Here is a 25,853-nt window from a genome sequence, read left to right as displayed (position 1 = left end):
ATCAAAAGTTACAACTGCCGGCTCATGATGATGTGAAACGGGTCACATAGCTGAGTCATTGTCATCTATTTATTGACTTTCAAACTGTGAAAGTCTGGTATTTGTGTCAGTAAATGAACCGGGGGTTGCCCTGCAGAGAGGTGGTTCAAACAGGGATGAGGTGCTACAAATGGGCTATTTCTGCTTTCCTGCGTGGGAAGTGGTCATCATCAAAAGACCGCTTTCTCAGGCAGACATAGAAGCCTACGCTCTACTCAGGGAGGCCCTGTTTGTTTATTTATCAATGACATGTTTTAAAAAACATTTAATAATTTCATAATTTATATTGGTAAGAAGCATGAGACTGATGCGCACATTAATTTAATTTTAAATAAAGAGATTAAGATAGGCTATAAATCCAGTGATCACAAGTCTAATTCATGAACATACCTGGCTGAAGTTCATAATTATCCCATAAACGTTACACACTGATGGCAGTAATGAGTAATAAATACACTAACACACACACAAACACACACAAGCACACACGTCAATAGGTGTAAAAATGAAAGCAATGACAAGTGCACCTTTTTTGTTTTAATTTATTTGTATATAAATAGAAAATGTGAAAAAAGTAATAAATATGTCATTAAATAAGTCCATAAATATATTTACAGTTGCAATAAACTTGAGGACAATTCTTCATTTAATATGATGGGGACATATGATGCTCTTGTTGTTCAAGGCGACGTCAACACAACGCACAATTTCATCCAGAAACTTTTTTATATTAAATTGGCTTTGCGTGTGCAGATGACAGTTTTCATCCTGCAACAAAATCAGGTTGACCAGTTATGTTTCGCACATGAAATTTAGTTGAAGACAGAACTAAACACACATACACACACAAATCTTTTATCATGACATCAGCAATTTGTTGTGTTAATTACTAAAACACAGTCAGTTTTTAGAATTACTGCCATACAAATGCATTGAAAGAAATATGCATCTTTACCTTGCTGTACACATGCAGGGAATGCTCGAGTTTTGTTAGATTCTGATTTGAATAATTTTCCATAGTTTTGGTCAGCGCCTTGTCGGCTAAGCAGAAGAATTTTTCCTGCAAAGAGAAAACAGTGATAAGCACTGGTGCCCAGCATGCTGGAGATGAGACTGAATGAAAAACGCGTGGTAACCGCTGTGTGTTATGGAGGTCAAAGGACACCGTGAAGAGTAAAATATGAAACGTTTTCAACTTACCACACATTTGTCTATCTTAGGCACAGTTAAGTCAGGCAGCTGCAAGGATAATTAAATAAAAATGTCAGTATATCAACAAAGAACATATGGCGTACTAACAGAGAAACATAAAGTTTACTTACATTATCTTTTGCCCTGTTGGCATTTTCTCTAATTTGCTTCAGCTTCAGCCTTTTGTCTTCACACGGGTTGGTTGGTGCTGCATAGACCATCACAGCTACCATCAACAGTGTAAGACACTCGATACCAAAGTTCTTCATGTCTTTCAAAGAGCTCCGGAGCTAGCAGTGTCAGCTTGAGTAGAATAAGGTAAATTCCCTAGATAATCTTACTACTGTTGGTACTTATACAACTCACCCATGACTACGTCACAGGGGGAAAGCACCAAATAAGGCGAGACGATTATTACATGTTCCACTAGTTGAACTCTATCGATTACTAAGAAGTTACCTTTCCTGAAAAGTTTCATCAAGAACCTAACCACCTCATACTCACACCTTCAGGTATATTTTTACCACAGAGTCAGCATCTTTGGTGCGTCCTTTAACAACTGGGACTTTGACTTATCCACTTTAAATGTACAAGCAGAGTTTGCGTGTGGTAGCAAGTAGCATTACTAACATTTATTAGTATTTTTATTAGTATTAGTGTGTAGCCATTCATGTAGCCATTCACAGACTGTGGTGTGTGATGTGTAGGCACATGGGAAATATTTTGAGTCAACTTTAGCCAATCCCACACACATTAGGAAGAGGAAAATGTGACTGATAGAGAAAATTCCTAATAGCCCTAATGTCAGTTTTACTCTGTATAGTAATCCCCCCCCCTCCCCAATTATGTCATTATTAGACACAACAGTAGAGGTATGAGTTTTTTAAAAATGTATATTTAGTTAAAACTAATACAGCGTTTAGCTTTCGTTAACGGTAAGACAAAAATACTCGAATTAGTAGAATTAGTCACAGCCTCCAGCAGTCACACCCAGTGCAGCTGAGAGATAGCTGCAACATTTTTGGTTAATTGTGTGATGTTTTTTTTTATATATGCCGAAGCTCAAGCACACACCTTTTCACAGTTTAAACACGCTCACATTTGCACATTTGTACACTTCTACTTGTTATTTCTGCGCCCTTGCACCGGAGAGGCTGACATCCTTTGAGAAAGGGCCCCACCTTTAGGTATTATTTAGTAACTCAGCTTTAAAGATAGTCAGTGTATTGCAGTAGGCATTCACAAGCTGTTGCTGTCTGAACACAGAAACTAAACACCCATGTGCACTTCACAATACTTTGCTTCTCAACCATTCAAGTAGTTCCTGAAAGATGAGAATTATTTAGTGATTTTACAGCCAAGATTACAAAATAAGTCCGTAAGGCCTGCATGAATCTTGGTTATAAATGGCTAAATAGTCAAACAGGACAGACTGCACCAAATGTGCAACACAGTCATGTTTATTTACTTAAACAATTAGATGCTTGTAAAGCTCAACTTAGTACATTGTCACATTCTAACATTGTGTCATATGTCTTTATAATATATAACTTTTCAGTTTTACTGCTGAAGATTAAACAGTGATTTCCACCCTTTTTGTAGCTACATGTCTTATATTACCTTTCCCATTGTAAACTTTTGAGGCGTTGTGTATTTAGATCCTACATGTATATTTACTTGAACTACTGTCGTCCTCGAGAAAGATGTATAGAAATTGTGTACTGTACACCTTTATCAGTAAGTATGCTTCAACAGAAATGACAACCCAGCCGCAAAAGCAGCTGCAGCTCTTGTTTTTTTATGGAGGAAATGTTTGCTTTCGCTCGGAGGATCAATCAGCTCCGGAGAGCCTGGACCATTCAGGGCGCCAAAGCTCACGAGCCGGTCAGCCAATAGGAATCCGCACAGGATTGAGGCGAGATGCGCCATTTTACTGCGTCCACAGCCATCCGGCAAGATGGTCCCCCTGCTTTGTCTCCCCTAACCGGAGTTGTTTCGGTATTCTCTCGCCTCTTCTCGCTTTCACACCAGTGAAAATCTGCATGCTCGACTGAGCTGGGCTGCCTGGGCCAAAGACAAAACCCGTGTTTGTCAGTCAAGAAATGACGACGGCGAGAAGTAGGTACGAACACTTGTCTTGTTTGTTTAGACAAGTCAGTTTTGCATTGATTGCCGTGCTTGCCTTCGCTAGCGGCGAGCCGGGCCATAGGAGCCTATTTGCTAGTTAGCAAGCTAGGCTAGGCTAGCTCGGTTGTAGCCGTTAGCTGCGCAGCCGGCAATGCTAAAGTTCGCGCACACGCGTATTCAGACGCACACATGCGCATACATGGATGTTTGAAAAAGTGATCAAAATCCTAAATGTGATTGGTTTTTTTTTATTGAGCGGTAGTTTTCGTTGTGTTAATTGGAGGCAGCTAAATGTTGCATTGCTAGTCGGGATGCTATACGAGGCAGTGCCAGTCTGCGGGTAGCGCGCGGGTTGGTGTCATGGCATCATCACAGGGAGAAAAAGGCCTGTGCATGCAGCGGTGCATGCCCATGCACTGGAGCTTGTGTTAACGGCCGAGACTGCAAGGTTGCCAGGGCAACACGGGGGCAGTGAAAAGAAGTAGTTCTGTACCAATAGTAAACGGGCTAATATTAGCAGAGCTGAACTTGGCATCCCTGATAGTCGGCACTTTGTGACTTGTCAAAACCCGGAAAGACTTCGCTGAGGATAAAGAAGCTGCAAATACAGATACGTGGGCTCTTTTCTTTCTCCCGCGGAAGAATTGAGTAAGAATCGTACGGCCGGTCGCTGCTAGCAAGCCCGAGTGATTGTTCACCACATCTCGTAGCATCTAATCAGCACGTTATGATGACGCAAAAGGGCAAAATAAACAGCGGCGGCTCTGTCTGCAGAGCTGCATGCTCCAAAGATGTGTCTATAAAGCATGCAGGTCACAGCGGCATATTTAATTGTACGATTGTGCGGACACGCAAAAGCTGCGATTTGGCTTTTGTTTTCATCAAGAGCTCATTTAGCTGCATTTAGTTCAGTTGTGTAGGAGTTTGTTTACGGAAGACCGCCACTGGAGGGACATAAATGCAATAGGATTGTGTGCACATAAATGTTGGCATAGCTTTGTTTTCATGCTGTGGTGTACTGGAAATAATACGTGTGTATGTATATGTGTGTGTGTGTATGTGTATTTTTATATATATATATATATATATATATATATATATATATGTGTGTGTGTGTGTGTGTGTGTGTGTGTGTATAAAATCACCGTTAGAGAAACAGTTGACCTATCAAACAAATAAAGATTGTTTTGGTCTGAGTTGCGCACTTTTGGAGACATCGGCCCTTTTCCGAATATCATAAAGCTAAATGCCACTTTCCACGTGCTTCTTAAAGCCTCATGAATACACTCATGAAGAATAACGACATAGTTATTAAAAGAACAGCTCTGTTGTTCTCTGTGGCTTTATGTGGGAACTCTTTTTTTCTTTCTCTTGTACTTGTCTACATCCGCCAACCACAGGAAGCATGGACCTAGCAACCGTTACATTTCACCTGAAGGACATGAAAGATTACATCCTGTTACCGTGTGAAGAGCTGGAGCCTCTCATCATAGTAGATGCACAGTGAAAACAAAGAAATAGTAACTACTATAAAACAAGGAGTGGGACTATCCTTTTAAAAAAAAAAGTAAATAGATCACATTTTGGTGTTTTGGCACTTTGAGCACCACAATGCAATTAACTCCAGTTTATTCAAGATATAGCTCTCAATAGCTATAAAATTGGGATGGAGACAAAAACATTTAGTTATTTCTTTTTTCGTCACCTAAAGCAGGGACGTCAGAATCAAAGCCCAAAATTCTTGCCCTCCTTAACATTTTCCGAAGCCATCCAATGGGCTGGACACCCTACCTTAAAGAAAAATTTTATGTGTTTGTCTTTTATATCACAATTTTTTCTGCTGCTGTTGATATTCTTGTTATTCTATATTTATATTAGTGATATGCTGTTGGTCTTGGGCTTTATACAGAGCAGCCTGCAGAGCACCATGGTACAATAGAAGGTCTGAAATGTTTAGATTGAAATTAAAGACAAAAGCTCAGTTTAAATCTAGAATGTGAACATAGATTCATACAGTAAATACATGTAGCTGTACGTTTTTTAAATGTGTTTTTTTCCCCTCTAGTTTCTGTTCTGTCAGATGTAATATGGTACCAGAAAGCAAAGTTTTTTTGTAAGTTTTTTTGCAAATGTTTTTTTCAGGTAAAATGAGTCTGACTGCTTCAGAATCACACCTAGACCAAATGGCAGAAAAGGAAGAGGAGGTAAGTTCACCACTCATTTGTTTTAGACTTTTTAAATGTTTGAAACTTGTTCATTCTCAAGCAATTAAAATATATTTTTTATCGTTGCCAGCCTGGTAGCTCAGCAGAAACTATGAAGCCCTCCTCTTCTCGCAACAAGAGGTGCGGAGCAGATTTCTTAAATGTGTCAGCCTTTTGTTGTTGCTTATGCACTTGTATGCTGTCAAAATAGCTCGCAGAGATTATGCAGATTGAAATGTTAAAGTTGATTCCCTGACTTATTGCAGGAAGCCCACCTCTGTAGCTAAGCACACGGACCAGAATGGGTCCGAGTCCTCAGCCGAAAGTGAAAATGAAGGTGCCACTTCTGACAATCCTTCAGACAGTAACACAGGGAGTGTTTCTAAAGGTATGAACTGTACGAAGGTGTTTCTGAATTTTTATTCAAGATGTCGTGGATGTTTGGGTAGCAAACAGAGCTGTTTTGTTCTTCAGGCACTTTAGTGATGAGGCCAGCTGGGAATGAAAACAAAGGTGCTATGAAGCTCAGAGTGGATTTCAAACAGAAAAAAACAGGTAATGATATTTCTGATTAAAAATGTGTGTTTACAGTGTTTCTCACAGAATTAAATTTGAATTTGGCAGATGTGGTACAAAAAGAGGTGTAATAGTAAACGTACATTGTGACAATAAATAAGGTAATAGAAAACAGCTGCTTCTTCAGTGAGTCTAGTGGATTGACTCGTACTCTAAATGTGCAGCTGGCAACAGTAGACCTGATTCTCCTGTTGCCAACTGCAGTCCACAGAGTGCAGCCACGTGACCTCAAACTACCATGAGAGTGATCTGCCTGGCTTGCATTTAAGTAACTGGAGACAGTAATTTAACTGGTTAGTGTAAGAGTGAGGGGATTGGAATTGTGTCATTCTCTCAGACAGAGGAAAACATTAATATATGCTTGGACAGCTGCTAAAAAAAAATGCTGACTTTTTGTAAAGTGTGTGTGGGGGGAACACTGATTTGTTATGTTGACCGTTGAAAGAGAACCTGGATTTTAAAGTAAATGAAGTGGATTGTGAAAGTGATGTTTTTTTTTTTTTTTTCTTCCTTCTTGCTGTAGATGATACCCTGCAGAAGAAGGTAAACTGCACTGCCTGTGGAAAACAAGTGAACCAGTTCCAGCGTAACTCTGTGTTTGTTCATCCTGTGCTCAAAGTACTTATTTGCAAGGTAGAGACTTTCAGATGGACATTTCACATATTTTCATCATATTATTACAAGTTCTACCATTTTCACTATTTACGTTTTTATATTTACGTTTTTTCCTCTTCCTGCAGTCATGCTACAAATACTATACAAGTGATGATATCAGCAGAGACTCTGATGGGATGGATGAGCAGTGCAGGTACACTACACTAACAAAACAGTGAATTTCTTTTAAAGTAATGTTTGGAGCAGTTTTTGAGGACCTCATTTGCTATTTGGCCTCAAACCATGTTAAATATTTTTTCTCCAGGTGGTGCGCTGAAGGCGGCAAACTCATCTGCTGTGACTACTGCAACAACGCCTTTTGCAAGAAGTGCATTCTGCGCAACCTGGGCAGGAAGGAGCTGTCAGGCATTACTGATGAGAACTCAAAGTGGCACTGTTATGTCTGCAGATCAGAGCCCCTCCAGGATCTGGTCTCCAAATGCAGTCGCATCATGGAGAAACAGCAGCGTAAGCAAAAGAAAACGGAGAAGACGGAGGAACGTGAGAGCAAGAAGCATAAGAACAAAGCAGCCAAAGAGCACAAAGCAGTCGTCAATGGAAAAGAACACACAGAAGACTCGGGGACCATGACATTCTCCTACAAAAAACTGCACATACCAAAAGAACTTATAAAGAAAACAAAAAAGCTTGTTGAAACTACAACTGGGTTGAACAATACTTTCATCCAGTTCATTCAACAGGAAGCCGAGGACCAGGGAGAAAAATCTATCAGGTATCGGCATTTGAAAGCCTTCAAGGCCGTGCTTTCTGATTTGAGAAAAGCTCACAGTGCGTTAGAGGAGGCTTTGGAGCCTGAGTTTAGAAACATGGAGTTGCAGAATGGCAATGAAGGCCAGCACGTTGTTAGAAAAAGCACTAATGTTGAGGCAGTTGCAGAAAATGATACCACGGACAACATTGCAGATTTGGTGTGTGAGAGCGATCCCCCTAAAGAGGTGGATGAGGAGACGCTTCAGGAGCAGGATGTGGAAAAAGATCAGGTCTCAGAGCAGAGTGAAATAAACGATCACCAAACGGAAACTGACGCAACCCAAAGGACAATTAAAAAAGAAGTTCGTGAAGATGGGCTGGTGTCTGCTGGTGAAATGTCCTTAGATCACGATATTATGTCTGTGCCGCCTTCGGTTCCTGAAGAGCTTTTTCAGATGGTGGAGAGTCTTGCAGATTCTACAATGCTGTCACAGGCTGACACAACCTCGGTCACCGATGCTGAGTCACAGTCCAATGGAACCCCAACAGACACTGAGCAGCCCCAGCCCAAGGTAAAGAACCTTATAGTGAAACTGACTCCTGTCCCAGTTGTTACAACGTGTGGGTCAAGGCCATCCAGGTCCAAAAACAAAGAAAAGGGCAGCGAGATGCCAAAAAAGTCTGAAGAAGAATGCAAGGAGGAAGAAAATGCCGCTGCTGATGAAGTAGATGGAACCAAGAGCCCACCACCCAGCCGTCGTTCTAGTAGAGTGAAGACCACTCCTTTGAGAAAGCAGACTGAGAATAAGGACAAGAATGTGTCCTCTGACTCGGATTCAGAGTCAGAGGAAGATGACAAAGACAAGGTCAAATCTTCCAAGAAATCCAGGAGCACTAAAAAGGAAGCCGAGAAACAGGCCAAGGCTTCTGATAAAAAGACAGCTGACTCTGACTCGGATGAAGTTCCTGATGTACTGATGGAAAAAGCCGCAGAAGGCAACAGCACTGATGAGGGAATCGCCAATTCTAAAAAGCGTTCACTCAAACTAAACCCATCCACAGAAGACGCAGAGAAATTGTCCAAACGCAAAAGAAAGTCTGAAGGCTCCGATTTGGACCTTGCAAGTAAAGGTAAGAAGACTACCAAGAAGAAGAAACGGAACGGTTCAGACTCCTCAGACTCTGATGAGAAGGACAGTAAAGCGGGTGTAGCGAGGAGGAGATCTACCCGTGTAAAGAAGCAGGATGACACAAAAGAGGAAAGCAAAAACTCACCTGAGCCGAAGCCGAAGAGGTCCTACGAAAAGAAGCACAAGGGAAAGAGCTCTAGAACATCCTCAAAGCTACAGTTGACCTCTAGTGATGAGGACGAGGAGGAAGAGGAGGCTGAAGGTGACTCTGGGGAGGACAGTGACGAGCAAAAGATCAAACCTATTGTGGAGGATAACGTTTTGGCGGGCAGTGCAGCCTTTATTCAATCCTCAGGTACACCTGGAAGTTTTACAACATGAATTAAATAAATTAAATGTGCTGATGAATGCGCTTCAGGAGGACAGAGATGTTTTAAACTTTTCTTGTAATGACCTGCATGGCCTTCAGTTAGCTACACCTGTGTATGGAAAACTACTTTAACATTTAATCTTTAACCACAGCGGAAACAACAGCATCTTTTTGAGATATTACCATCAAAGCCAACAGTTTTGACCCAAGCCAGTTCATCTTAAAGATATCTCCAGTTTATATCTCCTCAGCCAGAATGATTCATATCAGCAATTTATTTCTTACTGGAACTGTCCAGCTGTAGTAACCTAAATAATTGCAACATTTAGCCCTGACTTCTGTTCAAACTCTGTATTATACTTCCATATACATGGGATAATTTTGATTACTCTCTTTATTCTTATTAAAGTCATCTACAAGTTCATGGAAATATAAAAGAAAATTGTGAAGGAATCATTATAATTTAGCAATTATTTATATTCATAATGTCTTTCATCTGTTTAAATGTTGGAGAGGTTTGCAATAATGTGTGGTGTTTTGTACAGGAGATGAAGTGGACACTAAAGAGGGAATTACTGGGATTTGTGATGATGATGACGACGATCCTGAGAACAGGTACTTATAAAAGAAATTGATTCTGCCAACTAGGCATCAAGTGGGTATCAACATCATTCAGTCCCAACAATGAAACGCAAGGTTTAGCGTTAGCAGATCGAACAGCTACATTTGTCATTTTTGTACATTGCAAACAAAAACAGATAGGAAATTGTTCTTCTTTCATTTCAAATAATTGACACTGTCTGTAAGGCTACACTAGTATATCAGTATTTTTTGCAGTGTTTATAATGGTGTTGTAGTACCAGTAGTATTCAGTTGCTACATTGAAACAAAGGAGAAACTGGTGTTTCAAATGCTCTGATTTATATTCTGTTGCACTATTTTTACAAGGTTCCACACACATGTTTTATTTGTTTGTTCATTTTTTGGGGAATGTTTTTGTAAAATCAGGTTTTTATAATTTTATTTCTCTTTACCTGCAGGATTGCGAAGAAAATGCTTCTCGCCCAAATAAAATCGAACTACTCCTCGGGAGCAGAGAGCTCCTCTGACAATGAAGAGGCAGAAAAGGAAGAGAAGTCCTCCAAGAAAGTTAAAAAAGAAAATGAAGAAGATGAGCAGCAAGGTAGAAATTTGTTAAATAATCCTAGGATTTTTTGTTGTTGTTGTTGTTTTTTGAATAATACTCATTTACATGAACATTTTCAAAACATTTTTCTTTCCATGAAGATGATGAGGATACAGAAGACTCTGGCTCTGATGTCGAAGTGAAGAAGAGTGGCAGACGCCATAAACTGCTTCGTCATAAACTCTCACTGAGTGAGGGTGAATCAGGAGAGGAGAAGGCTGTCGGGAAAGAGAAGAAGAAGGGCAAGAAGAAGTCGGGACGGAAAGGTTTGTTCTGAAGTTATAATTCAGTCTCTGTGCCACGTCCTACTTTAGGTTAAAATATTTGAAGAAGCTGTTAGATGACAGGTTTTTGTTTTGTTTTTTTATTTGCATTTCAGTGGACAGCGATGACTCTGCAGACTCAGACTTTGAAAAGTCTGAGTCCAGCGCAGGGTCGGCCATGAGTGAGGTGGTTAGCGACTCAGACAATGAAGACAAGCGTCGAAAGACCAGGTGAGAAGAAAGAACTCCAATCAGTGATGGCGACTTATTTTACTGCTGGTGGATCCGGACAAATCTAGTATTGTTCTTTTTATTCCTGCAGAGCTGCGAAGAAGAAGGATGATGAAAAACAGAGAAGTTACGCTCAGAAGAAGAAGCGACGCAGGATCAAAGTTCAGGATTCCTCTTCAAGCAATGAGAAGGTGTTTTAAATGCAGTGCACTTGGTGCTTCTGAACTGTCCCAAAGCTTCTTTTTTCATAGTAGGATTACTAGGTAGAGGAAATGGAGCCACGTGAAATTTACCAAGTCAAGTCATGCATGATGCTTAAAATGTTATTTAAACTTACCCTGGAGTGTGTTGTGGGGATTATTGAGGCCACAAACCAATCATGGGGCTGCTCAGCTACTGATCATAGGAAGTGCTTTTTTTTTTCTTTTTCTTTTTTTCTGCGCCTAAGGGCAGAACATCAGAGGGCTGAACTTGATTTTAATTTCCACAGAGTGGAGAGGAGGGCGAGGAGGACCAAGATGGAGAAGGACGCAAAGGCCGAAAGAAGATCCGCAAAATCCTGAAGGATGACAAGCTGCGGACGGAGACGAGGGATGCTCTCAAAGAAGAGGAGGAGAGGAGGAAGCGCATAGCTGAGAGAGAGGCACTCAGGGAGAAACTTCGAGAGGTAAAGATGAAATGTGCGGCTGTTATCAGGAATATAGACTCGATATTCAAAGCCCTGAGCTGTTATAGGAAGTGGAAAGAAAATGAAGAGTTTCCACTGAATATTAGTTGTTAGAGGATCTAATGATGAGCAGTATGTTTCATTATTTGCACTTTATACCAAATCAAATCATGTGTCTTAAGTTTTTCAGATCAAGCAGTTGGAGAGTCTGCTTTGGAAGTTGTAGTAATTACCTTAAAACAAATATATGAATCAAAGATTAAGAAAAGTTAGAGTGAAAAGATGGGCTGTCAAGCTGCTAACTAGCTTGTGATTTAGGCTACGTCCACACGTACCCGGGTATTTTTGAAAACGCAGATTTTTCTATGCGTTTGCACCTTTCGTCCACACGTAAACGGCGTTTTCGGTCACTGAAAACGGAGATTTCTAAAAACTCCGGCCAGGGTGGATATTTTCTAAAACTCCGTTTTTGCATTTACGTGTGGACGAGAAAAACGGAGAAAACGCAGAAAACGCAGCGTCAAAGGTGTGCGCCTTTTTTGACGTCACACTGTGCGCCACGTTGTTGTTTCGGTGAAATGAATTTCTACAATACTGTTACTGTTAATTGTACTCTCTGCAGTGTTTAAATGCTTACATATACACACACACAGTACTGTCCCTCTACACATACGACTCGGTTCTGCTTCTATGCCCCATCTTTGTTTACTATTTCCCACCGAGGCTTCTAGACTTCTGATTGGCCAACATTTCTACACGGTTAGGAGTATAGCGCCACCTGCTGCTTTGGCATATTCCTAGCAGCGTTTTCCTTCATTTCTGCCTTTACGTGTGGACGGGATTATTTTTTAAAACGAAAACGGAAAATCTCCGTTTTCAAAAATACCCGTGTACGTGTGGACATAGCCTTACACTGCCGTGAAACTAACAGGGATCCTGCACTTTCACGGTCGGTGTGTATGCCAATGCAAATTTATGTTTAATAGGCCAATAACACATTTCCTGACCAATCTCCCTTTTACTACAAATTTAAACTTGGCACAAATAGTGGTAGGTTAGAACTCATCACACTGTTTTTGAGTTGGTTCTTAGTGGTGGGAATGCTGCTGCAGTGTGGGTGGTAAATGGTTATGAATAAAGAAAAATCCATAGTGGAATCAAGTCGAATGGATATGTTTTTTTGGTAGAGAAAATAAGAATTACAGTAAAGGGATTTGCTAAACTGCCATGTGGACCATTCAGTCACAGAAATTTAATTGTGATAACATTTTTGTTATTGGGATCTATAGTGTATGGGGTAGACTTTTTTTTTTTTTTTTTGTGGTGCATGACATTTGAGAACCACTAAATCTCTTCTTTTTTGGGGGGGGGGGTGTTCAGTCAGTCAGATGAAACTTGCAGAAATTGGCCTGCTAAATAGAGTCTGACTGCTTCCTGTTGTCCTGTATCTCCTGCTTATGATGTAAAATGTTCCTGGTGTTTGTACCAGGACTCTCTGGCAGCTGTGGCCTTTGAACCACTCTGCTCATCCTCTCTTTTGCCTGCAGTGGCACAATTTTTTTTCTTTTTAAACCTTCATCTAAAAGAAGCCCGTAGCAGTCGGCTGATGGCTGCCTCTGGGAGCAGTACTGCCAACAGTAAGTGGGTTGGTGGAGCTGCTGGTCCAAATCAAACATTTGCTGGAGAGAAGCAGATGTTGGGGAGATGAGGGCCACACAGAACCACAGCATGCTCCACAGCTGTCTCCATTTTTGTTTCTTGTTCTCTATTATCTCCCTGTTGTATTATTGGTGGTTGTGTCTTAGCGTTAGCGTTAGCATGGTTTCATAACAGCCTGTATGTATCCAGCATACAAAGTGCCAGTTGTGGTGACTACATTGGTTGCCAATATTAACGACCCATGTAAAAAGTCAGCCATGTGCTCATAATTCAGGGGTAGCTCTGCTGTTAAATACATTTAAACGACATTTTTAGAAAACGAAAGTGTAACGAGCAGCAGGTTGTTTCCGTAAGTACTTTTTTTATTTTATTTTATTTATTTATTTTTTTTATTAAAATGAATAAATTCGCCATGGTTTAGTCAGAATTGCCAAAAGTACATGATGGATTTTTCTCTTACTTTGTGAAATTAACCATGCATTAGGCTAAACAGGCTTCCTTCACATACACAGACGTAAAGAGAGAGATGTATTTTGTTGGAGATACAAAAAGTGAAGTGAGAAATTTAACATACTGGAAGAATTGGTGATAAATTTCTTTTACTTAAGATGTTATGTCCAGATTTTAGAATTAAAATAATCTTTTTGGCTCTTCTTCATGTTGCAGGTGATTGTGGTGGAGGAGTCTTCCCAGGTTGTCTGCCCCATCACTACCAAGCTGGTGCTGGATGAGGACGAAGAAACCAAAGAGCCTATGGTGCAGGTGCACAGGAACCTGGTGACAAAGCTCAAACCTCACCAGGTTGATGGTAAGGACACAATGCACGGAGAATTTTGAAATGGTAGGAGCTCGAGAAAAAATAAGCAAAGCAAGCTTGAGGTGCTCAGCACTGATGTTTCCTATCCTGTGTGTTTTGTGTCCCTGGCAGGAGTGCAGTTTATGTGGGACTGCTGCTGTGAATCGGTGAAAAAAATTGAGAAGTCTGCTGGCTCTGGCTGCATCCTTGCCCACTGTATGGGCCTGGGAAAGACTCTGCAAGTGAGTTACTTGCCTTATATTGGCTGCGTTCATTTTCACTCTTGTGCAAACTACGCCAGTTGTGTAATGCAATGTTTTTAGCTGCCCCAAACCTACAGAAATGAGCTCCTGTGGAACTTTAGAACAACACAGAGAAGCAGTTGTCAAAATCAGTGCTTATATTAAGAGGCAGTCTGATAAAAGCCCAAACTGAATAAAATTGTTCCAAAGCTCTGTGCTGTGTGTGCAACATTTGACTCGTTTTGTCCTGTAGGTGGTGACATTTCTTCACACGTTGCTGCTTTGTGAGAAGCTCGATTTCACCACAGCACTGGTGGTTTGCCCCCTGAACACTGTCCTGAACTGGCTCAATGAATTTGAAAAGTGGCAAGAAGGAATGAAGGATGAAGAGAGTTTAGAGGTAATGAGTTGCCCTTGTGACCTTTCAAGCCTTTTCTGTTTCCAGTGCGTTGCTCAGCATATTTACCTTTGGTGTGCTCAACAGGTAACTGAGCTGGCCACAGTGAAGAGGCCACAGGAGCGAGCGTACGCCCTTCAGCGATGGCATGAGATGGGCGGCGTTATGATCATGGGCTACGAAATGTACCGAAACCTGACGCAGGGCAGGAACATCAAGAGCAAGAAGCTCAAAGAGACTTTTCAGAAGACTCTGGTAGAGCCAGGTAGAGTGATTTTTACGTTACATGTTATGGACTTAGGTCATCTTTCTGTGCTCCTAAAAATCAATCTTGTGGTCCAAATGATCCTTTTTATAAACTGATATAAGCTGAAACGAACCTTCACTTTAAGCGAGTACATCTCTGGCTGACTGTAGACTCAGTCCTGGGGTTGTTTTTTGCACGTTAGCTGTTCTAATGTGGCCACATGTACCAAATTAGCCAAACTGTTTTCATTTTCTTTTGTTTACATCTGAGCCTGTTACTGGTAAACCCCTTTTTTTCGATGTGCGTGCCATTCCAGCGGTGTGACCTGATCTGAAATTGGCCGCATTAAAATGATCCTTGTGTTCATTTTTACTAGGGCCAGACTTGGTGATCTGTGATGAAGGCCACATCTTGAAGAATGAGGCCTCTGCTGTGTCCAAAGCAATGAACTCTATCAGGACGAGGAGGAGGATTGTGCTGACTGGAACGCCGCTGCAAAATAACCTTATTGAATGTGAGACTTCCTGCTATCATCCATGTGAATCATTTATGGATGATTTTTGTTTAGTTTTTAAAAATAACTTTTCTGACTTTTGTCTCCTCCTTACCAGACCACTGCATGGTGAACTTCATTAAGGAAAACCTGCTTGGTTCAGTTAAGGAGTTTAGGAACCGCTTTATTAACCCCATCCAGAACGGTCAGTGTGCCGACTCCACCCTACACGATGTCCGGGTCATGAAGAAGAGAGCTCACATTCTTTATGAGATGCTTGCTGGTTGCGTCCAGGTATATATTTAAAAAAAAAAAAAAAAAAAAAAATTGTGTTTGAAATGATTCACTCAGGCCTCCTTTGACTTCCTGATTAAATAATGCATTTGTGTTTCCTACAGAGAAAAGATTACACTGCACTCACCAAGTTCCTACCTCCCAAGCACGAGTATGTGTTGTCAGTCAGAATGACTCCAATCCAGGCTAAACTTTACAGATACTACCTGGAGCACTTCACAGGTGAGAACCAAGCTTTAGTGCAGTTTGTTTTTTGCTTTGTTGATGTTCCACAACTCTAAGTTTTAGTCACAACCAGAGGAAAACTCTTTGGTACTAAAATTGTGTTAATTTAACTCCCTTCCATATTTTTCCCATGGTTATACACGCCCTGCTGCAGTGGCTCTCTGCCTCACCAGTGTGGGCCCATGGTGCAGTTTGACAACCACTGCTTTAAACTATTTGGATCTTTGGGGGTTATGAACAGCAGGGACTCTTGTGGCTGCTAACAGTGCTTTCCCAGTGACAAGTCTGATCTGATTGCCCAGACAAAGATTTAGCCCACGCTTAGACTAAAACAAAATTAGGGAATTCGACTGGAAAACATGTATAGGCTAGGACTAGGTTAAATCCTACTGCGGGAGTCCTGTTTCTCTTGAAAGTGCTCTCCTTACTGGATTTGCTCAGACAAGGTTTTTAGATAAATGGAGGGTCTTTCTGGTGGTGCATTGTTAAGTCATTTAGTGGACTTTTCCTTTGAGAGTGTGTGTGTGTGTGTGTGTGGCAGCTGGCACAGTGCCGCAGGCAGGGTTTAAGCCCAGTTTCCCACGTCTCCCTAATGAAGAGCTCTGGGAGTGAGGGAACAGAGGGTGTGGGGTAAGAGGGGAGGGATGTGGGGCATAAAGGAAAGGGAAAGAAATTTCTAGGGAGAAGGGGCCAGAGGTTTTACACCAAAAGCAAAAACAAAGAACAGGAGGGCTGTGATGTAAGAACAGGAGTGTTTGGAGGGATTGTTGATATGTGCTGTGGCTCATTAGGCTGGGTTGTCCACAGTGCACAGCGCTGATGTTGTGACAGAGGATTTAGTGTTTTAAAGTGGTGTCTTCAGACTAAAGACCACCAGTGGGTTGTGGTGGGAATGGCCATAAATATTCTCTCCTTTAATTCCACTGCTTATGTAAAACCGGAACTAACTTCTGACGTCTTGGGGTCAGTGCAGGTCAGCATCCTGAATAGGTACAGAGTTTTAGCAACTGCTATTTGCTCTAGGAAGTAGCTGATGGAGCAGATTATAAGGCTGAGAATTAGCTATTAATCATCAGCTTTATTGTGTTTTTGTGGTTTCAGTGTTCATTCCTTGAGAAGAATGAGTTGCACTTATTGCTTGGTTTTAGTTTTGTCTGTATAATTACTTTGTGAATGCGCTGTGCAGTCAAATTCAAGCAAAGTTTTCAGGCCGTTGCACGTTTTCAGACTAATCTAAAATGGATCGAATTAATTTTATTTTCTTGTCTGTCTGCACACAATACTCAATAATATTCAAACAAAAACAGGTCTTTGGGTATTGTGTAAATGTAAGAAAAATAATGAAAGGGCTAATTTGCAAGAATACCGACCTTTGCATTTGTACTTTGTTGTTGAAGCAAGTCTTGGCAGCCGAGCCGTCCTCAAGTCTTATTAAAAGTGATCTCCCATCCTTCTTGGTAGAAAAATGTAAAAAACTCAACCAGGTTTGATGTGCCGATAATGTGCACGGCCATTTTCAGGTCTCTCTGGACATGCTTAAGTATTTTGTTGATGTCTGGACTCTAGCTCTTAGAGGCGATTTTTATCATCTTGACTCAGGTTGATCTAAATGGTGAGGGAGTTTGCCCTTTTAAGAAATAGAGGGGAAAACATGATGCTATGAGATGACGAGAGCAAATAATTGAGTTAAATTTAATTCATATAGTACCAAATGTTAGCAATAGTCAACTCGAGGAGCTTGATATTGTAAGGTAAACACCTTAAAATAATTTAGAAAACACCCCAACAATCAGACGACCCCCCCCTATGCGCAAGCACTTGACAACAGTGGGAAGGAAAAACTCCCTTTTAACAAGGAAAAACCTCTGGCAGAATCAGGCTTAGGGCGGGGCAGCCATCTGCTATAACCAGTTGGGGTTGAGGGGAGGAAGACAGGATAAAATACAGCCTGTGGAAGAGAGTCAGAGATTAATAACTAATGCAGCACAATAGTCCTGATGATAATCTTTTTCATAACTGTTCAAAAACAGAATCATTTCTGGAAAACATTTTTACAGCTCAACCCAAGCCACTTTTTGTATCTATCTGGCAGCACCTTTTAGGTCATTATCTTGTTGACGTGGACACTTTGGATCTCTCAGGATCTCAGAGTAAAGTTAGACTTTTTTTTTTTTTTTTTTTTTAAACCCATTTTTTGTATGCGTCTGTCCAGCTAATCTCCCACATTATGTAACAGAAAAACTGTCACAGTCAGCCACCGCTGTGTTGGCCTGTAGCAACAGTGTCAATGAGGCATTCCTGTATTGTGGTTTCTACGATACATGCTGCTGGATATCATGACCAAATAATTCAGTCTTTGTTTCGTCAGACAAGACGATATTCCTTCTAACTGTTTGAAAGTCATTAAGGTTCCTTTTGGCAAACTCCCAGCAGGCTGTCATGGGTCTTTTAGACAGGAGCGGCTTCCCCCCTGGCTACTCTTACTATAAAGGCCTGATGGGTCGAGCGCTGACCTCTAATCAACTTTTAAAAGCATCTTGAGGATAATTGATAAAATTAGAGCTCAAATGTGAGTCTCACTCCAAATGCTGTTTTTGCTTTGTTGTTTTTTCAGTATTGTGTGTAGGTTTAAAATTAAGAGTTGAATCCTTTTTAAGATGAGTTGGGATTGCTCAGAGTGGCTCTAAAAGCTTGTCCACTAAGAAAAAAAACTCTGAGTACCAATTAAATATTTTGCTATATCCCCCTCTCACACTCTGGCCAGCATTAATCTGTATTAACTGTCAAATTACTGTTTACCTCAGCTGTGTGAAGCTTCCATATCTGTTTACTGTGGAGGAGTCCAAAACTGGTTAGTCAAAGCTCATTTGTTGTTATGGCCGGCTAGTTGTGAGCAGTTCAGTTACTGGGGAGAATTGCATGTTTAATCTGCTGACAGTAACAAACTGTTTAATTATTACGATTATACAATTTATGCACGTTTTAGACGTGTTGGAGTGGAGTTGAGGCACAGGGTGTGGAAGGAAGATGATGAAGTGGATACAAGGGGGAGAGGGAGTAGTGGTGGAAAAGGTAGAGGAAGAGAAAAGAAGCGGATGATGATGTGGAGATTTCAGAAGGAGGTATAAGATCCAAGGAAGAGGCAGTGCAGTGTCAGTGCAGATGGGAGATTTTGAACCACCATGGACTGCCACTCTTACTTCTCCTTCCATTCAGACCCCGTGTGGTTACAGCTTGAAGGGTTGTAGCTACACAGGGTTAATGCTGACAAAGGTGTGAATTGTGTTTCTAACAATCTCTCATGACCAAAATAATTTTTTTTTTAATTATTAAAAACGATTTTATTTATTTATTGTTTTACATTGTTTGATGACAGGCTGCGAAAAAGTGTAAATTGAAAGCTCTTAATGGATCATATGTAGTTTGAAAGAGTGGTTTGTGATCCTTAAAATTAAAACTAAATTATGATTGGTGTTCTCAGAAGTTTCTTAGTTAAGTTTAGCTGTTTCAGTTTGTCAGGTTTCCTCTTCTTGAAATTCTATTAGATTACAGAGAGTTAAACTCAGTTGCTCCTGTTCTTATCGTCTGTATGTATAAAAGGTTTGAGAGCATGCTGTCAGGTACGTAATGCAAACACACATCCATCTTCCCCCTCATATTCTTTCCCTTGCGTGCAGGTGTGGGGAATGCTGTGGAGGGGGGCAGGGGCCGAGCGGGGACCAAACTCTTCCAGGATTTCCAGATGCTCAGCAGAATCTGGACCCATCCCTGGTGCCTTCAGCTGGACTACATCAGTAAAGAAAACAGGGTAGGGCTGGGGAAGACGAGACTAAACCACAGCAAACACCAACTGAAAAACTAGAAATACATTCCCACAAATTGCGCACACTGTAGCAAAACAATAGAAACACATTGCTGACAGGTCATGCTTCGAGCAAGAACACCACATACTGCTACTGCAGCAAAAATTTTCCCCTTATGCATCGTTTCTGCTGCCCAAGATTGAGCCCTGCGTACAGCTGACCTGCATTGCTGCACAGTCGAGCCTCACACAAGTGTACTTTCCCGCAGGGTTTCTTTGACGAGGACAGCATGGACGACTTCATCGCGTCAGAAACAGAAGAATCCTCCATGAGTCTGACCTCTGAAGATGAGAAGATCAAAAAGTAAAGTCATGTTTGTTATTTATTTATTTATTTGTACAGATATGACATAATTAAACTGCCTTTCTACCCGGGACCTTACTCTTGCTAACCCAGTCTCGCTGTGCCTTCTGGCTAATAGGAAAAAGAAGCAGGGAAAAGGGAAAAAGAAGGGATCTGACGATTCGGACAGTGATGATGTTGAGGTCATCAAAGAGTGGAACACCAGCTCTCGTGGCAGGAACGGCGAGGGCCGAAACAGAGCAGAGCCTGTAGATGAACGTGAGTGTGCAATAACATACTGGGAGGACTACGATTGGTTGGCTGGGTTTAAGAGGGTCATGAACTGTACTGCATGGTTGGAAATCTATATAACATTTCAGGCTCTGATTCGGTCCTTCCTACTCACTAAGTAATTAGTTAGTGGAAGGGGAATCTGTTTTATCAGAACTGACTGCAGGGAACCAAGCACACTACCTGCTTGTCTATGAGCCTAGGTAAAAAAATAAATGAAGCCCATATTGCAGTATTTGCAGCCTTTTTATTTTATGCTGAAGTATAACAGGCTCCGGCCAATCCATTTGCCCTTGTCCTTATTCATTCCCACATATTTAGGAATGATGATTATATTGTGATATCCTTCTGTTTTATTTAGAAATTAGGAGGCTTCACATCCAGCTGCTGCTACAGGCAGAAGCTGTTGATGAGTGCGCCTCTCAGTATAAACAAATATGAAATGCACGCATTTCCATCTCATTCTCATGAACCCGATGTCTCCATGGATGTTTTGAATTCTCTCTTTGAATCAAATCATCCTGGATTAAAGGCTTTAAACACATTTTTAGCTATAATGTGAGAATTTTTATGCCTATTAAGAAAAAAATCAATACGCTAATTAAGCAAAAGTTTTAATTAAAGGTCTAATAGAATGAAATGAAAAAAGTGATGACCTTTTGTACCTAAAGGGTCACACCTGAAAATACCTGTATGTAGGCTGGAACTTTACTGGTTGGTAGGGATGTGCAGCTACTTGTGGATTTGAGTGAGAGTCTAAAATCTTCTGTTTCCTTTAAAGTCAAAGATTCATGGAGATACAGTATATGGATCAAAGTACAGAGCCATCTATACATCACACCTACTGATGCTCTGTCATAGAAACCTGTGAAATGAGGCAGTTTCTGTGCTGAGGTTAATACCAGAGGAGTTTTGGAACTCTGCAGTCTTTAAGTCAGAGTCTTGGCGACTTCTGTGCGGCTTAGTGCTCAGTGAACCGGCTCTGTAGCATTTTGTGGTCTGCTGCTTTGTGGCTGACTTGCTGTGGTTCCTAAACCCTTACACTTTGCAGTAACACCACTTACAGCTAATCGTGGAAAACCTAGAAGGGAAAAAAATCACAAGATGTCTTGTTGCGTTGGTGGCATCCTATTACAGTACCACGTTCTTCAGAAGGACCTGTTCTTTCGTAAATGTTGGTAAAGGCAGACTGCATGGTTAAGTGCTTGATTTTGTACACGTGTGGGACTGGCCGTGACTCCAAAGGTACACTATATCATGCACCAGCAGTTGTACTGCATAATACTGAGTGAGCTGTTTAAAGGTAGCTGTAACAGTCATGTAATGGAAGATGGTCTGGGACAAAATTATGACCGTGCCAGAAATGTTAGGATGATCATCTACTACCCAGGTCCACTAATCACTTAGTCAAAATGTATCAATTCAAAATGATCAGCATGATATTGGCATCATTGTGTTATGCAAAAAAAGCAGTTTTGCATTATATGCAGACCTAGCAGAATTGTGGCAGTAGAAGCTTGTTTGTGTTGTTCTCTAGCTGTTACATGAGTTTGAAATCACTAATAGTATCAAAGTATTAAGTGCTTGGTTGAGTTTACAGACATATTAAAACAAAATAAAAAGAATAATTTTCACACACTTTGCAGCTGTAACACAATAGACAACCATGTAATAGTGGGCCTCAGCTTTGGAAGCTCACTGTCTGTTACAGGCTTGTTGTTGTCAGATGCATGTAGGCTAATCTGTAACTTTGTATTATAAACAGCACGGCCCTCTGGCTCCGCACCAGGAAGTCCCACTGCTGACTGGCACAAGGAGTTTGTCACGGAGGCTGACGCTGAGATCCTGGAGCACTCAGGGAAGATGATGCTGCTTTTTGAGATCCTGCGCATGGCTGAGGAAGTAGACGACAAAGTGTAAGTGTGTTTGTACTGTGTGCAAGCGTAGCCTTTGTCAGTTTGCAGTGTCATTGCAAGGGTTGTCTCTGTGTTTGTCTTTAGGTTGGTGTTCAGTCAGTCTCTCATCTCTCTGGATCTGATTGAGGATTTCTTAGAGTTGGCTTGCAGAGCTAAAGATGAAGAGAAAATTTCTCCATACAAAGGTATGTTTTGGGCATTTTTACATAGCATTGCACTATGCAAAAATGAACCTATGCCCTCTTACTGACTTGCTAGACTTAGCCAAGCACTGTTTAGTATTATAAGCGAGATGAGATTGGCAAGCTCCATTTTGTCCCAAGATTCATTTTTGTGGTTTTACACTGCGCTTTTTAAAGTGACACGTGTGTGTGTGTGTGTGTGTGTGTGTGTGTGTGTGTGTGTGTGTGTGTGTGTGTGTGTGTGTGTGTGTGTGTGTGTGTGTGTGTGTGTGTGTGTGTGTGTGTGTGTGTGTGTGTGTGTGTGTGTGTGTGTGTGTGTGTGTGTGTGTGTGTGTATGAGAGAGAGTGTGTTAAAAAATTTTAACATGAGCCTTGGATAAGGATGAAGCATTTCCATAGAAATGCAGGTTTTCGACTCATAAGTCAACCCACATGCAGCATGTATTCTTACACAGGCTGGTGTACTTATTACTCTTAAACACACACCGACACACACACACACACATTGCCGCTGGTGTAAGGTCATGTTCCTAATTAAACTTCAGCAGCTGTTTTTGCTTTCATTTTGAAAATGATTAGACCTTGACTTTTTATTTGACAAAAATGTTTGCTCAAGGGTTTGTAATTTGTAATGAAAAGATCACAGTGCCGTAATTGGAAACATGCTGAAATGTTGGTTATGAAGGCTGGTGGGAGGGGTTGGGTTGGCCATCTTGAAGGCTAAACATGGCTGGCCTCTAACCAACACAGCCATCTATCTGCTGCCTGTTAATACCAAAACTAAGTCCCTTTGACAAGCAAAAGGCAGCACTGACGCAGACGATGTGCTTTTGAAGTTTCTGTTGAACGTAGACGGCAGATGGCAAATCAGATTTCATACCTCTCGTGTTTGTGAAGGTGAAGGCAAGTGGTACAGGAACATTGACTACTATCGTCTGGATGGCTCTACCAATGCCACCACCAGGAAGAAGTGGGCTGAGGAGTTTAATGACACCAGTAACACAAGGTGACGTCTTTGCTGTGTTTACAAAATGCAAAATGATGACAGTGACTTTACAAAAAAAGAGCATGAGAATCTTAAAGCAACATTTTTGCACGTGACACAGGATATAATTGTGATGCGTCTCCTTTTGTTCCCTTTTCATACACAGAGGTCGTTTGTTTCTCATTTCTACAAGAGCTGGTTCACTTGGCATCAACCTGGTGGCAGCAAATCGGGTCATCATCTTCGACGCCTCCTGGAATCCATCCTACGACATCCAGAGTATCTTCAGGGTTTACCGCTTTGGGCAGCTTAAGACTGTCTACGTCTACAGGTTCCTTGCCCAGGTGAAGTTTAATAAAAATCAATACATTCACAGGTAAACTAGCCTCCAATAACCAGCAAGCAGGTAGTTGGTCTTTGTGTATAGATTTTAAGGGTTTCATGAGTATAAACAGTTTCATGCAAAATTCTGGGAAGTTGTGGGTGTGCTGACTTGAGGCATTGAATCTTGTTAACTAGATAAACCATTGCATTAAGTCAGATAACACTGTACACAAGTATTAGTAGTTTGTTTGCATTTCACATAATTTTTATTTGGTGGAATTCTTTACCGTCTTAGTCCATTTCACTCATAGTTAATCACAGCTCATTCTCTCTTTGTTACAAATTTGGCAGTTTTTTTTTTTTTTTTCCTTAGCCATTTACCAACTTTAGGGAAACACACACACCCAGCAACAATTCTGTGCACAATACTTCTCTACAAACCGAGGTCTAGCTCTCTCTTCGTAGCAAAGAAACTCTTTCTCCAACTGATTTCTTTAGTAGCTGATGGAGAGTGGGGAGCAGTGCATAGACAGAGATTGCACCATACAATTCTGGGGGTTGTGTTCGGGCAACTCTGTTTTACTTTTTGAATTTTGGTTTCACTCTGACCGTTTTGAATTTAGCTGAAATATGAGACACTTTTTCTAAAGTCTAGCTAGTGTGTTGTGAGTGTAAGATAGCTTTAAGTGCTTACCTTTCGATCAGCCAAATGCTACGTGCTGACTGAAGAAATCTAGCATGCTAGTTAGTTTCCTGTGATGGCAAATGTATAAGCGATGTTGGCCGAATTTCCAGTATATTGGTCAATTTTTAAGTTTTCCCTTTTCAAACATTCTAAACAGACAGATTTTTGTTACATTTCTTATGTATACTTACTTATTTACAGTTGCAGAGTGCCCTCTGGTGGACAAACTATGAAACATTAAACCAAAACATTGATGAAGGGCATTTCTCCCATCTCTTTAAATGAAGAGCTGGCAATTTTAATGTATTGACTATTAAAAATAAAATAGAAAAGCAAATAAATCTGGTCAGTATTAGTTAATATTTGCTATCAGGCGAAAATCGTTCGGGTTCTAGTTCCAAATAACTCTGCACCAATTTGTGTTGAGCTGTGATTCTAATATACCTCTGTATGGCAGACCATAGAATTGGGTTCATGCTGGGCAAACTATTGATGACCTAAATCATCATTTTACCTAATTAGGAAATGCAGATTGGTAATGAACTCACTAAACTGTACTTGGAATTCTTGCTGCATTGTTTTGATATTGATGCCTCTGTGTTCATCCAGTATAGGGTAGATGTGATGTGCCTGTGTAATTCTGATTGACTCCTGGGTCACTTGATGTTTTTTAAACCTCCGTTTTTTTTTGTTCTTCTCTTTTCATTCTCCTTTTTTAGGGCACAATGGAGGAGAAGATTTATGAGCGGCAGGTAACCAAACAGTCTCTGTCATTCCGGGTTGTGGACCAGCAGCAGATTGAGAGGCACTTTACAATGAACGAGCTGGCCGAACTCTACACCTTTGAGCCGGACTTGCTGGATGATCCCTCTGAAAAGAAGAGCAAGAAAGCCACACCCATGCTTCCTAAGGTGAAGATGCATATATTGTATGTATTTAGATTGAGAAGGTGGGCTTTCAGTACTGATCTAAGAGTCTTTTTAGAAGTTAAATTGACTATAAATCAGACATGTAATTTGGCTTTGATGAATCATGGACTGAGAATTCATGCTTTTCTTTAGTCTGATCTTTGAAGGAAATGCTGAAAGCAGGCTGAAACCTATTAACAGTAGTAAAATAGCTTTTTTTTTTTCTTCTCCTTCAGCAAACATGGCACAGGATGCTATTATAAATGCCAAGCTTGTTTTTCTCCATACTTTCAGCGAGTAGCTTGTTCTTCCTTTTGAAGTTTTGCACTTCAGTGATAAACTGTTATTTAAACCCAATGCCAGCTTGTATCCTGCTTAGCCTCTTTCTGGGATCTCAGTATTTCTTCTCGTTTCCTTTCATAATCCTGCCCTCGCCTCTTCTCTTCTCCTAATGCAGGTGCAGTGTCACTATTTAGGCCCCCTGGGGTTTAATAAGAACACAGCCCTTACATGGGCCATCCAGCCCAGCACAGCTGCACAGATCTGTCTGTTTACTGCTATTTACTAAATAGTCTTCCCATTGCAACACTCCTGCTGCCCTGCTATAAACCTGCACTCCTCTTTTTTTCATTCATTCCTTGCTGCTTTTTACTTCTCTGTTGATCTTTGAATTACTCCCCTCCTTTCCCACTCATTCCCTTTTTTGAACTCTCTG

At 41.0% G+C, this 25,853-nt stretch overlaps 1 protein-coding gene across 4 annotated transcripts in view; it reads left to right on the top strand.

The window, feature by feature from the left end:
- The first annotated feature begins 3,097 nt into the window (after nt 1-3,097).
- The window catches only part of atrx (ATRX chromatin remodeler), a 35,014-nt gene continuing 12,258 nt past the window's right edge, over nt 3,098-25,853 (top strand). Inside the window, exons 1-29 of one of the 4 annotated variants that reach the window (XM_039616967.1) lie at nt 3,098-3,348; nt 5,500-5,561; nt 5,653-5,702; nt 5,828-5,949; nt 6,036-6,116; nt 6,661-6,770; nt 6,878-6,945; nt 7,057-8,987; nt 9,548-9,617; nt 10,043-10,185; nt 10,290-10,454; nt 10,568-10,682; nt 10,774-10,873; nt 11,173-11,349; nt 13,675-13,816; nt 13,937-14,046; nt 14,300-14,446; nt 14,531-14,708; nt 15,067-15,204; nt 15,302-15,477; nt 15,582-15,699; nt 19,380-19,510; nt 19,774-19,868; nt 19,987-20,126; nt 21,904-22,054; nt 22,139-22,239; nt 23,134-23,242; nt 23,388-23,565; nt 24,950-25,141. In XM_039616967.1, the coding sequence (XP_039472901.1) occupies nt 3,333-3,348; nt 5,500-5,561; nt 5,653-5,702; nt 5,828-5,949; nt 6,036-6,116; nt 6,661-6,770; nt 6,878-6,945; nt 7,057-8,987; nt 9,548-9,617; nt 10,043-10,185; nt 10,290-10,454; nt 10,568-10,682; nt 10,774-10,873; nt 11,173-11,349; nt 13,675-13,816; nt 13,937-14,046; nt 14,300-14,446; nt 14,531-14,708; nt 15,067-15,204; nt 15,302-15,477; nt 15,582-15,699; nt 19,380-19,510; nt 19,774-19,868; nt 19,987-20,126; nt 21,904-22,054; nt 22,139-22,239; nt 23,134-23,242; nt 23,388-23,565; nt 24,950-25,141 (5,316 nt within the window). In that variant the 5' untranslated portion in view covers nt 3,098-3,332. Of the gene's footprint in view, nt 3,353-3,714; nt 4,006-4,526; nt 4,925-5,499; nt 5,562-5,652; nt 5,703-5,827; nt 5,950-6,035; nt 6,117-6,660; nt 6,771-6,877; nt 6,946-7,056; nt 8,988-9,547; nt 9,618-10,042; nt 10,186-10,289; nt 10,455-10,567; nt 10,683-10,773; nt 10,874-11,172; nt 11,350-13,674; nt 13,817-13,936; nt 14,047-14,299; nt 14,447-14,530; nt 14,709-15,066; nt 15,205-15,301; nt 15,478-15,581; nt 15,700-19,379; nt 19,511-19,773; nt 19,869-19,986; nt 20,127-21,903; nt 22,055-22,138; nt 22,240-23,133; nt 23,243-23,387; nt 23,566-24,949; nt 25,142-25,853 lie in introns of those variants that run through there. The other 3 variants (XM_039616974.1, XM_039616983.1, XM_039616988.1) reach the window with 3 other exon arrangements.

Source organism: Oreochromis aureus, linkage group 2 (genome assembly GCF_013358895.1).
Source record: "Oreochromis aureus strain Israel breed Guangdong linkage group 2, ZZ_aureus, whole genome shotgun sequence".
Taxonomy (NCBI): domain Eukaryota; kingdom Metazoa; phylum Chordata; class Actinopteri; order Cichliformes; family Cichlidae; genus Oreochromis; species Oreochromis aureus.
This window is presented reverse-complemented; position numbering and strand designations above follow the sequence as displayed.